The following is a 12,428-nucleotide window of genomic DNA, read 5'->3' on the forward strand; positions in this document are numbered from 1 at the left end:
TCTTTAATCCATATGGAGTTTATTTTAAGGTATATTATAAAATATCTCAAAGTATTTATTTCCAAAGAGATAGTCAATTTTCTCAACAAATCCATTACCCATTTTGTTGTAGATTTGAACAGTCACTGTTATCAGAGGTTAAATCTATGCATATATCCATAAATATATATATGTATATGCATGCACATACACACAATTCTGATCCACTGATAATAATTGTTTTACTTCTGGTATTAACTGTTAGATATTTCTTTTATAACTATGTTTGATGTCTTAGAGCAAATCTCTTCTTGCTGTTGCCTTTCAAAATTTTCTTAATTTTTTTTTCTCAAATAAACTGAGGTTTAAAAAGTCAAGTTTTATTAAAACCCCTGGGACTTTGTAGGAATGGCATGTGTAATTTATAGGTTAAGTACTAGAAACAACTAGCTTGATAAATCACTATTTAGGAAATCAAAGACGATAGCAGTAACTGGGTATATGCCTGGAGTTGTAGCCCAGAAAGAGGCATATGAAATCGACTGGGCCAAGTACATGTGTATGGTTATGGGGTGGGGCGGGGCAAGAAAGAAAGGAGCTGTAGGTTATAATAAAGATAATCTTCATGGGACAGTGGAACAGACATGTTTATACCTGGCCTCCAAGTTGTCTAACATCTTTGAGCCTCAGCTTCTTCATCTCTAAGATAGGAATAATCACATTTTCGTAAAGATTAAATGAGATGATAAACATGCCCACAGATAATAGGTTCAGTAACTCCTAGTCCTCTTCTCTTCCCTTTTGATGAGGCATGAGTCATATTTGGTAACAGGTGGTCCCTAAATAGCAGACCACATGGAAGTTTCCAAAGCCATTAGGCAACTGTTACTCATTTTCCTGTTCAATCTCTACTGAAAAGGTACGAAAGGCTCATCAGATACCAGCCAACAGTGGGTAAGTACCCAAGGTTACTCTGAGTTAGTTGTACAGTAGGGACAAGCATTCATCGCCAAATAGAAATAGGCCTAAAGTTAAGTTTGTTACATTGTAAGTGCTCCAAAAACACTAGGCATCATTACAGCTTATAAATATTCAAATCCATTATTCCCACACTTAGGCATTTACTCTAAATAATGAGTAGCTTCCAAAACAATCCAAAGGAAGGAAAATATTTTCTTTCTTTACATGAAGGATTTCACAGTAGTGTTATGCATACAGATTTTCATAGTCATGTTATTTATAATATAAAGATTATAATTGGCTTAATTTTCCAATACAAGTGGAAAAGGTTTATATTACTATACACTATAGTATAGTAAATTACTATACACTCACTTGGGGGAATGTTACACAGTCTTTAAAGCAAAAATTATGCTGCTATGTAGCCTCTTGAAAAATATTTATGCTATTACACTAACTGATGAAAAGGCTGAGTATAAACTTATGTATATACTCTGATTATCACGTTGTAAAAATCTTTATGCACCTGGACAAGGATGGAAAGAGAACATAAGCGATAAAAATAAATGTATTGAGGAGAACAATTGAACTATCATTCAATTAATGTTGAACAGCATTTTCTGGATTTAACTTTTTCGGAATCATTTTTTAGAAGCTCCAGACAGAGCAATAAGTCTCAAATAAATAACAAAAAGTTCCTTCTGGAACTTTACCTAGGACTGAAAAACCAGCCCAACCAGTCAGGAAGAAACAAGATTGGCTTCCTAAATAGAGTGTCTCCGGAAATACAAAAGGCAGAATAGTTTATGGAGTATTTTCCAGTCATTTCACATCATCTGTGAAATGGGGATATTGCCTGGGGTTACTTGACCACATTTTATGAGAATCAACTGATTGATTAATGCTTTTGTACCACTTAAGAGGCCAAGGGGAAGGAGATACAAGTTGAGGATACTCAATGCAGTAGTTCAAATGGAGGTGTCAGAAGGGATTGCTGATAAAGACATATACTAAGTATTTGAGGGTCCGTGTATCCATTAATTATTGCTGCACAAACTAAGTGAGAGCTAGGAGGACCCAATACCTACATTTTACAATATTACAGTGGCTTAATTCACTTTGAATTCAACTTCTTCTCTAGTGATCTAAGGTAGCTGAATACAGCAAATATCAATCAGTCAGAGGGATTGTACTCATAAGAGAAGTACTCCAATAATGAAACGAAAGAACTTATCTTCCCTCACTAGCAGGAGAAAAGAAGGACATTATTCTCCCTTCATTGGTTCCAGAGAACCTTTTGCTATGCTCTGGAAAAATAAAAGTCACAAAACAGTTTTATTTATTCTAAATTTCTGGGGATAAATGATACATTTTATTTTAACAAAAATTGGACACCTCTTTCTGTTTTATCTAAGAATAATGATCCAAATCTCGTTAAGTAAAGCTTGACTTACTAGCTATTCTGAAACATATAAGCATTATCGGCCTAATAAAATAGAAATTCAAAGTGCTAAAATCATAAGGCTGCAAAACTATTATTGGGCTAATGGTGGTTGTTGTTCTTATTAATCCTATTTGTGTTTATCGAAAACTTATAACTACTCCACACACAAGCGAGAACTCTCATGCAACTCACATGCCACCAGATCCAGTAGTAATCCATTTCCACATAGTGAATAAAGGTTCACTAATTTCTTTCTTTTCAGAAAGAAGCTCTTAATAATTCTACAAAGATCTTTCCCTCATAGAGGTATGAGGACGTGAAGACCATGAGTCATCTTACCAATATGGAAACAGAGGCCCAGAGAGCCCTGGGAATATAAACATGTTCCCAAGATCACAGAGTCCCAGATGAACTCCCACTGTGACTCGCCCCACAGGACAGAAGGAATGGAACCAGGAAAGCAGAGACCTGTGAAATGCACCTGCTAGCTCCTCCCCCTTGATCTGGACAGAGATGTGGGATACCCGTTCACCATTCATTAGATGCTCTGGAAGCCTTGCTAATTAGATGAAAATAAAGGAAACGAAAAACAGTCTGTTCCAACATCTCCTATTCAGGTTTGGCTTTTTTGAAGCATGTAAAATTCTAACCCTGGGTGGAGCATTTTGCTTCTGCCCTGCACTTCTGTTATTCTTCAATTTAATCCAATTAGAGTAGAGCACATTCAATCTGGTTCAAGTCAACTTGACACAATCTTGCTAACTGTTTCTGTCGTATGCTGTAGCAGATAAAAGACAAATGCCACTCTTCCTGGTCTTAAATAATTTATATGTTTTTTTTAAAGTACTTTGAGTACACAGAATTGAATTAATCACAATCCTTGGATCATGACACACTGTCACACCATTATCATTGAGCCTTTGTTTAATTAATTTGCTTAACAACACATGGACACAACTACTGACTAACCTAAGAACAATAGGGATAACCTGGTTCTTACCTTTGGGCTGCACCCCTACCTCCTCATTTAGCATCTTCCACTGTGCTATGACTTTGACTTTTGTATTTATATTCACTCCTCTCTTTTTGTTCTAGTTTCAGTACACACAAACACACACCTAACAGTAAACCTATGTTGTTTGCTTTTAGTGTTTTTGAATAGACTTTGGAGGAAGAATAAAACATATTTATTCAACATATATTTAATGGGTACCTTCTCTGTGCCCAGCAGTGTTAGGTGCTAGAGAATAAAAAATAAAAATCAAACACAAACAAACAAGTAATAATTTCTGCCGTTATGGACAAATAATAAGCAAATAAGCAAGTAAAACGGTTTAGTCTGTCCAATGGTGATAAGAGCTATGAATAAAACTAGGGCAGGGAAGGTGGGGGTTGCGGTTCTTGCTATGGTGATTAAGATGGTGAGGGAAGGGCGTGAGGGCTGTGAGTGAATTGAATACAGCTGAATTTGAGGAGAAAGGAATGGTCTCAAGCAGGTGGCTTTAGCCAGACCCCAAATGTTGCTTTAACTTTTAAATTCCATGTAGAAATTAAAATATGTTCATTTCTAAAGGTGCATGAAATTATATTCTCATATGTAATGCTTTGATCAAGCATTTACAAAAGTATTCAGCGCCATTCCCTTGGAAAAGTATTGAATCTTACGGCTAAAAGCAACTTGAAATATGAACCAGTTAAAACCCTCCATTTTGTAGAAGGTAAAAATGAGATCTAAAAAGGTGAATTAAATTATATATACATACCTAAATATTACAGATCATGGGAAAGGCACTCTTGTAGGTTAAATTATTTGTTCTAAACTAGAAAACTAATTGCTAATGAAGGTAGATAGTCTGGGCTTCTCTCAAGCTCATGGTGAAAATGTCTTCAATAGTGTCCATAATGATAAAAATCTCGGGGGCCGACCTCTTAGGCTAACCTCAAGTCCCGAGAGAGAAAATTCAGTGCCAGAGGTATTGAGGATTTAGCTTAAAGTAGGAATCAGTCGTCATTTTAGGTTGTCTGAAGGATGGAGAATAGAGAAACGACAGAGAGAGATGACTGCAGGGTCCTGCTGAGATGTCCCTCTCTGAAAGGACAAGCAACCAGTTACAGGCACCGGAGGCCTGATCCTGGGTCTATTGGAGTAGAAGAACACAGTGGGGCGGGTCGCACTACCTGAGTTCAGCCACAGCCTCAAGAGTGCCTGCTTTGCATGTTCCTTGCCTTCTTTTAACTACAGTTACAACCCCTGGATCCTCTGCTGCCTGTGCACCGGCCTGCCTGCTGAGCTTACCTTCCACCTTCCCAGACGACCACAGACTGGAGGTGAAGCTCCCACGTTCTTCCTCACCCATAAGCTGGCTGTACTCCAGAGGACCTAGGGTTCATTCTCATGGTACCCCCTCCCCACTTGGAGTTTTCTCCTTTCATGCCTAAAACACAAGTTTTGCATTTTGAGGAGTCCTTGGGAATCCAGAGAATCTCAAGAGCTTGATAGGATATTGGATGGGGTAGCAGAAAGTGTTTATCAAAGACCACGTCAGACTGTAGGTAGGGTTGCCAAAAAGAATACAGAGGGCCCAGTGAAATTTGGATTTCAGAGAAAAGTATGTCCCAAGTACTGCTATATAGTAAAAATTAATCATTATTGCTTGGAAATTCACACTGAACTGGGCATTCTGTATTTTTATTTGCTAAACTGAACAAGTTTATATTTGTGGGAGTGGGGTCAAGGTCATGGCAGTTGCCAGACTTTGCCTCTGTTTGGGCGGTTTAAGATGGGGAAGTGGAAAAGAGAGAGAGAGAGAAGCAAAAGAAACACAACGATTCTTTAGAAGCAACATCCATTCACGGACCTCTCTCTCCACTTCTAATCCTTTGTGTCTGAGGGCTGTGTGTGTCTGTGTGTGGCACACATACGTACCTCCCTGTGTGTTTTGTAGGACACGAGGATTGATATTGAAGAGAACTGCTGATAGTGACACTGATTAGATATTGAATAAACAACACAAGATTAAAAACTGTAAAAATGCAGTTAGTTGAAAATCAGCACAAATGACTCCATTCATGTAAACTGCCTCTCCTTCATGCACAATTGCCATACAGCGCAGTCACAGCTATACTTGTTCCCAGCCAATTTTTACATGTTTTCAGAGAATGATAAAATGTTACCAAAGGGGTCTAAGACATTGCATAATCGAACCTCAGCATTTACCTATTAGATAACTGAGACTTAGAGAAAGTGACCAACTGGGGGTCCAACTGCACTTCAATATTAATAATAGAAAAATATTTTGTAGGAGCCTTCTGAGGGCTGGGCATTTTCGAAGTTCTCTACTTCACATTTAATTCTCACAATGACCCTATAGTCATCCTCATTATTCAGGTGAGGCAAGTTGAGGCACAGAGAATTATGTAATTTACCTAACGTTCAGGATCATGTAGCTAATAAGTAGAGACGACTATTAAAAACCCAGCTAGTCTGGTCCCCAAGACCCACCCACTCAACCAGGACACCCTTTGGCTTCTCAAATGAGTTTATGTCACTAAACATGTCCATACATGTAAACTTTCAGAGCTTCCTGCTGCTGTAGCATAATTTCGTCCTTAATCACGGGGTCACTCAAATACAGCTTATAGAAAGTTGGTCAGCCATGGTTGACATCGATGATGATTTGAGAGTAAAAGCAGTTATCTCCTCACTTAAAAACAAACCCTGTCACAGCGAGTCTCCTGCTGTAATCACAGAACCATTCTGTTGCATTTATTTTTTGAAATATGTTTAACGGAATACATAATACCACGATCTACTATCAGAGCAAATATTCACAGTGAGATAGAAACAGTTTTATGAGTTTACAGTTTGAGCTGTTTCTGAAAGAGGAGGAGGAGAAGAAGATGATGAAGGAGAAGGGAAAACAGCAAAAGAGAGAGAGAAATCAGAATAAAGTCAAGGCCCTTGTTCATTGTTGGTGACAAAATAAAAGGCATTCTCTTAAGGAGAGACCCTCTCGTTAGCATGCCTCCACCTCAGTGCTGGCACAGCTGTAGGAGTAATTACCTCCGGAAAGAATAACCACCATTCAAACATTACATTTTCTAAGTTTTACATTCCACTTGTTTTTTTTTTCTCCTGTCTGTCAAGAGACTATCAATGCTTGCATCTCAGACTCCAGATTCCCTGTTTATCAACGACGGGAGGATTAAGGATGCCCGCGTCTGCTTTGATATCATGTTTTCCCGAAGCTACCTTTCCTTATGACACAAGGGCCTGCACAACTTTAAAAAAAGTGAGGCTGGAATTCTCTGAAACTCCAGGATCAGGGTCTTCAGGGTCTACTTAGGAGACACCAGGACTCCACAAATCCACTGAGATGGAAGTCGGGACTGCTGCAAAAATTGTCTTCCCTCTCCACTGCGCTTTAGCTGAAGGAGAGATTGATGAGCATTTTGCAAGTCTACTATCAAGTATATCACCAAATCCTGTTAGAGAAAAACCAGCACCACCAGACCCTCCACATTTAAACTGGCCAGTAAGCATTTGAATGCAGCTTCATACAAAACAAATCTACATCCTCTCTTCTTCAGAAAGGTGGCAGTGTTGCCTTACAGTTTTGACCAAATACAAAGCAGTGGTGAGGTCTCTAGCTAATTAACAGATCAACTGCCTCACCTCACCATGAAAAGGAAAGGAAGGACTTAATCCACTGCCGACCCCGGTGGCTGGCAGACTCATCCCAGAGCTTCAGGGGCAGTGAGGCTTGTGACCGCCTAAGCTCTTGAGTTTTCAACTTGCGTCAACAGTGAAGATCCTAAGAAAATCTCCAGCTGACCCCACGGGCGTCTAAAAACCAAGGGCATCTAAGAAAGTCATAGATGAACCTTACCTTCCAGCATCTACATTTTTCCTTTTTGAACCATCCATCCCAAGTGAAACAATTGAGGTGGCCCCAATGTAGAAGGGCTAAGGAAAACTTAGCTTAGCAAACTATGCCAGCATCTTTCTCACACCTGTTATGTCTAATGCTCACATCGGAGTTCTCATAAAAGTAATCAATCTAAGTAGAAGTCCTACATTATTGAGTGTGTTAACCAGTTTTCTAAAATCAACATTATACACAGAGCTACTGAAAAATAACTTCAGAAGTCAAGTGTTGCTTTGTCCAAACGTGGAGACCCACACAGACAGCTTCCATGGGCGCGTGTACCAGCCCTCTGGAGAAGCGGTCAGAGCTCCCGTCTCTCCCTTCCACTCACCTCCACTCAGCGTCCTTTGAGAAGTTTCTCCATGTGCCACTAACACAGAAATTTTAGGGGAAATTCTCTATTTATAAATATCAGATGGTTTGGGAAAAAATATTTGTGGCACTGGGCTTTCTTTTTTTTTCTACAGTGATGTCATTTTAAATACTTGGTGTGCTCCAAATTTGCTATTTTTACTTCTCCCAAGTGACTTTTTTTGGGAAATACATTTGTTTGGATTAGCTACATTTTAAGTGACCCCTGTACCTAACACACAACATCAGGTTCATCTTCTCAGCGATTATAACTGATACTACGCAGCTCCCAAACTTGAAATCCCTTATTTGTTCATTTCCAAAGTTGCTCCCTCCGAATGTACCCCTCCAAAATTTCTATTCATAGATGCAGAGAAAATAAGATAAAATAAAATAAAAGGATTGGCCTTTTCACAGATGAACCACCACACTCAACCACCCAAAGCACTTACAACGGAAGACACGAAAGGCCCCCAAAGTCAAATAAAATTCTTCGCTTCCACAGTGTGCTTTTGGGGAACAAAGTTGCGGGAGACCTGGCAGCCTTTGAAACATTTATTGGAAAGCAGTTCTAGAGTTGAGAATTGCAGAAGAGGAAAGTTTAAGAAGGAATGCTAAATGCCTTCGCCCTACCTGATCTGAACTTGCTCCTAATCAGCAAGGAATGCTCAGACCCCAGGAGTGTCATGTTGAGTCTCAGCAAGCCGCTGGTCCCTTGGCCAGGCGCCCCCTGTTCTCCACCAGCAACAGGCTCCCGGGAGCCCAGCTGACCGCAGCTAACAACCCAGAATTCATCCAACTCTCCGTGAGCTCCCCTGGGTAGAAGTACAGTGGCAGCCAGTGTCCCCAGAAAACTGGCGCCTCCCCCCTCGCAGTGCGGGGCTAATTAACTCTTAGCCGGCGGGACCCTCCTCCTCCTCGGAGGTTGGCCAGGAGCAGCGGCATCCCAGGCGTTCCTGGCTGATGTCATAGGCTGCGGGCGATTGCGGAGAATCGCCACCACGCCTTTATGAAGGTCCCAACTTTGCCATCTGATACTCTTTACTACTGACAGGCGCTCAGCCAATCAGGAGCGGCGAGCGGGGCCTGGGGACCTGGAGCCGCCGGAGCCGACTCGGGAGCCGGCTCTTAACTCTTTGCAGCAGGCCCAGCAGCCGCCGAGGCGCACAGGGCGGGAGCAGGGCCGGGGGTCGGGAATCTGGGAGAAGGGCGCGAGCTAAGGAGCGATGCCCAGAGGAAAGACGGAAGGGCTGCGACGCCGCGGGGCTTGCAGGTGGTGCGCGGGGCTGCAGCGGCCGCTGGGAGCTCCGAGGGCCTGGGGATGGGCGTGCGCAGCCGGGGCTTCCCCGGCCGGGCTTCTGCCTGCGAAAGGGAAGCGGCCGGGATCTCCCGCCAGCCGGCTTCAAAGGCTGCGCGAAAGGGCGTGCGCGCCCGCGGGACGGCTCGCTCGGGGCAATTTGGAAATAAGCTGGACCCCTCAGAAGAAAAGCTTCCGACGGACCGGAGCCCACGCATTCCCCTGGGTTGGAGGGGGCTCAGGGCACTGGCAGAGACGATTTTGTATCTCGCAGCTCCAATACGGGACTTAGATGCATTTCCACGGGGAAAATGGAAAGACTTTCATTTTTCTAGGATATGCTTTTTTGGGAGACAAATGTGACTCGGTGCATCTGGAGATCCAGCTGTGACACAGCGCTCACACCTCACAACCCCGAGGGAATGGGAAAAGATACCGGGGTCGGAGTGAAAAACTTACCGGGCTCTAAACAGGGAGGGGCTCCGGAGCAGGGGGCAAGTCAGACCTCGGATTGGGCTTAGCTTGGGAAGGCTCAAGAACTCTGCCTACGAATGAATCTGTCCTTAGGGGAAAATCCATCCAATTCCGTAACCGACCCAGAGTTGCTTGTGCATCTGGCCGAGGTGTTATAGGCACATGATCAATGAAATAAAACAAAGACCCATCTCTCAAGAAGCTGGTTTAATAGTTGGTGGCTCAGAACATAAAAACCGCTCTATATACGTATATAATTAGGGTTTATTTGCAACTTCACATGCACGTGGGCCCCGGGCGTCGTCTATTACACACAAGCCTGCCTATGGCTCTACTGTGAGTCCTTAAAAAATCAGTCGGTGGCAGATGGAGACCCGAGGTGACAATAGCTCATGGGGACACCCTCTAATGTCCTGAGTCCCGGCCTCTGTCCCATGCCCTGTTGCTGAAAACACATTAGAGGGGTTAACCCTTGAGCTTACTCTCTGGATCTGAGTGGGTCGTTTTCGTAAATAACGTCTTCAGGGATAGACACCTTCTTGCTGACATGCCAGAGACAAGGAAGAACAATCCATCCATGTTCCCTTTGGGGATCTAGTCCTGGCCTAGGCGCCTGACTCTAGGCTGATTTGGGGTGCAGGAGCATCTCAGCGGTTATGTAACGTCATTTTCCCATTCCTGCTATAATAAATTACCACGAATTTAGTGGCTTAAAACAACACACATTTATTATCTTGCCGTTATGGCGGTCAGAAGTCCAAAGTGGGTCTCAGCGGGTCAAAATCAAGGTGTCGGCAGGGCTGCATCAGTTTCTGGAGGCTCTAGGGGAAAATCGATTTCCTCACTTTTTCCAGCTTCTAGAGGCTGCCCGAGTTCTTGGCTCGTGGCCCCTTCCTCCATTTTCGGAGCCAGCAATCATGGGTCAAGTTCTTATTGCATCTTATCGCTTTAACGCTCCCTTCCCCACCTTCTGCTTCCCTCTTCTACATTCACCTTACTGCAAAAATAAACTCTATCATAAAGTCAGTTTATTATCCTTCCTAATCTCATCTACCGCCTGGATTCCCTTTGCCGTGTAATGTAACCTATTCACAGATTCCTGGGATTAGGACATGAACATGGGGGGAGAGGGCGTGATTCCGCCTGAGCTCTTTCTTTCTCTTCTACCTCTCCTGGTGTTCAGTCAACCCCCAGCCCCCTGGTCTTCAATGAGAAGAAGAAAAGTGGAGGGAGGTTTGGGAATGGGTGCACACAGGAGTCTGGAAGGGCTCCGAACCGGCTTTGAGATGTGTGTGGCAGGGAGGTACTCTGCGGGGAAGAGATTGGTGGGATAAGGAATATTGCAAAATTATCTGAGCAGGGAAAACTATTTTGAGCAACATTAAAAAAAGAAAAAAGAAAACGCCAAACAGATTTTTATCCCGAAGGCTTTGGGGCTGAGAAGAGATACATGGCAACTTGGCAGAGAATTATTTTTTCAGTGCAAGTTGGGGTGAAATTAGCTGAAGCCAGCATTGAATGTAGGGTCTGCATGACCTAGATGAGTTGGCCAGGAGTAGGTTGTTTTTTCTCTCTGCAGGCCTGGGAGTGTGCGTGTGTATGTGTGGAGTGTGTGTGTGTGTGTGCACGTGTATGTGCGTGTGTAGGGAAGCACAGTTTCTTTTTTTCAGTGAGTTTGGGAAATGCCAGTAACCACAGACCCCCTCAATTTTCCCACCACAGTGTGGAGTTACTGACATAGGTCCTGAAATTTACACCCCCTATGGCTTGGAACATCTATGGTTATAAATATGCTCATATAGAAGTTCATCATTTCTCCTCTTTAGCCAAGCACTTTTGGTTTAAAAAAAAAAAAAAAAAAAAAATGGAGAGGGATGGAATCTGGAGAAGATGTTCCCAAGGAAAACGAAACTCCTAAGCTGCTGTGCTCAGAAGCAGCAGGGTTAACGCAGCAGTGGCATGCTGCCAGGCTCTGTCCTGCAATGTCACCACCTTGGAGTGTGTTCCCCTTGCCAGGCTACTCCATGGCCTTCTTTCCTGGGGCCTGGAGTAAGCCCGTGGTGTGACGCAGAGGCAAGACATGAGCCTCCAGTGTGAGAAAGATCTTTGAATCAGGATACCCCTGTACTTTGGAGTGAAGTATTCGGGTTCTCTGGGATGCTCAACGTCTTATCTATAAAATGGAGTTAGAAATATTGACTTCCGGGAAGAGTTGGGATGTTTAAATGAAACAATACATGTGGAGTGCCCAGAACAATTCTTCTTGGTGTGTTTTATTTTTTTATTATTTTGAGACAGAGTCTTGCTCTGTCACACAGGCTGGAGTACAGTGGTGCGATCTGGGCTCACTGCAACCTTGCCTCCCGGGTTCAAGAGATTCTCCCTGCCTCAGCCTCACGAGTAGCTGGGATTACAGATGCGTGCCACTGAGCCCAGATAATTTTGTATATTTAGTAGAGATGGGACTTCACTCCATCAAGACCAACCAAGCTGGTCTTGAACTCCTGAGCTCAGGTGATCCGCCTGCCTTGGCCTCCCAAAGCACTGGGATTACAGGTATAAGGCACCGTGCCTGGACCTGGTGTGTTTTGGACCCTTCTTTTTACTTCCGTTGCCCCAACCACCTCCGATCACTCATGAAGATTCCAAGCAATTCTGTCTCCTTCCCCTTCATTTTATCTTTTTCTCCTTTGCTGTTAGTTACCTGTGTAATAAGTTGCTAGACATTCAGCAGCTTAAAGCAATGTACATATTTACTGTCTCACAGTTTTCATGGTCAGGAGTCCAGGCATGGATTATCTGGGACCTCTGCTTAGGGTCTAACAATGCTGCACTCAAGGCGCTGGCTGGGGTGGTAGTCCCATGAGAAGCTCCGTGTCCCCTTCCAAGCTTACTGGTTACTGATAGAATTCAGGTCTTTGCAGTGTTAGAACTCACAACCGCTGGCTTTTTTTCCAAGGCCAGCAGGAGAATGTCTTTTTTTTTTTTTTTTTTT

The 12,428-nt window shown here is 43.1% G+C and overlaps 1 protein-coding gene and 1 long non-coding RNA gene across 3 annotated transcripts in view; one reads left to right on the forward strand and one right to left on the reverse strand.

Moving 5' to 3' along the window:
* The window catches only part of LOC105528785, a 40,325-nt gene extending 37,353 nt beyond the window's left edge, over positions 1 to 2,972 (forward strand). Inside the window, exon 3 of the long non-coding RNA XR_001004407.1 lies at positions 2,646 to 2,972. This is a non-coding gene — a long non-coding RNA (uncharacterized LOC105528785). The remainder of the gene's footprint in view (positions 1 to 2,645) is intronic.
* The window catches only part of MYOCD (myocardin), a 106,308-nt gene extending 97,661 nt beyond the window's left edge, over positions 1 to 8,647 (reverse strand). For both annotated transcript variants that reach the window (XM_011965672.1, XM_011965671.1), the window contains exon 1: positions 8,296 to 8,647. In XM_011965672.1, coding sequence (XP_011821062.1) covers positions 8,296 to 8,350 — 55 coding nt within the window. In that variant the 5' untranslated portion in view covers positions 8,351 to 8,647. The remainder of the gene's footprint in view (positions 1 to 8,295) is intronic.
* Positions 8,648 to 12,428: the final 3,781 nt, after the last annotated feature.

This window comes from Mandrillus leucophaeus, unplaced genomic scaffold (assembly GCF_000951045.1).
Source record: "Mandrillus leucophaeus isolate KB7577 unplaced genomic scaffold, Mleu.le_1.0 Scaffold732, whole genome shotgun sequence".
In the NCBI taxonomy this organism is placed as follows: domain Eukaryota; kingdom Metazoa; phylum Chordata; class Mammalia; order Primates; family Cercopithecidae; genus Mandrillus; species Mandrillus leucophaeus.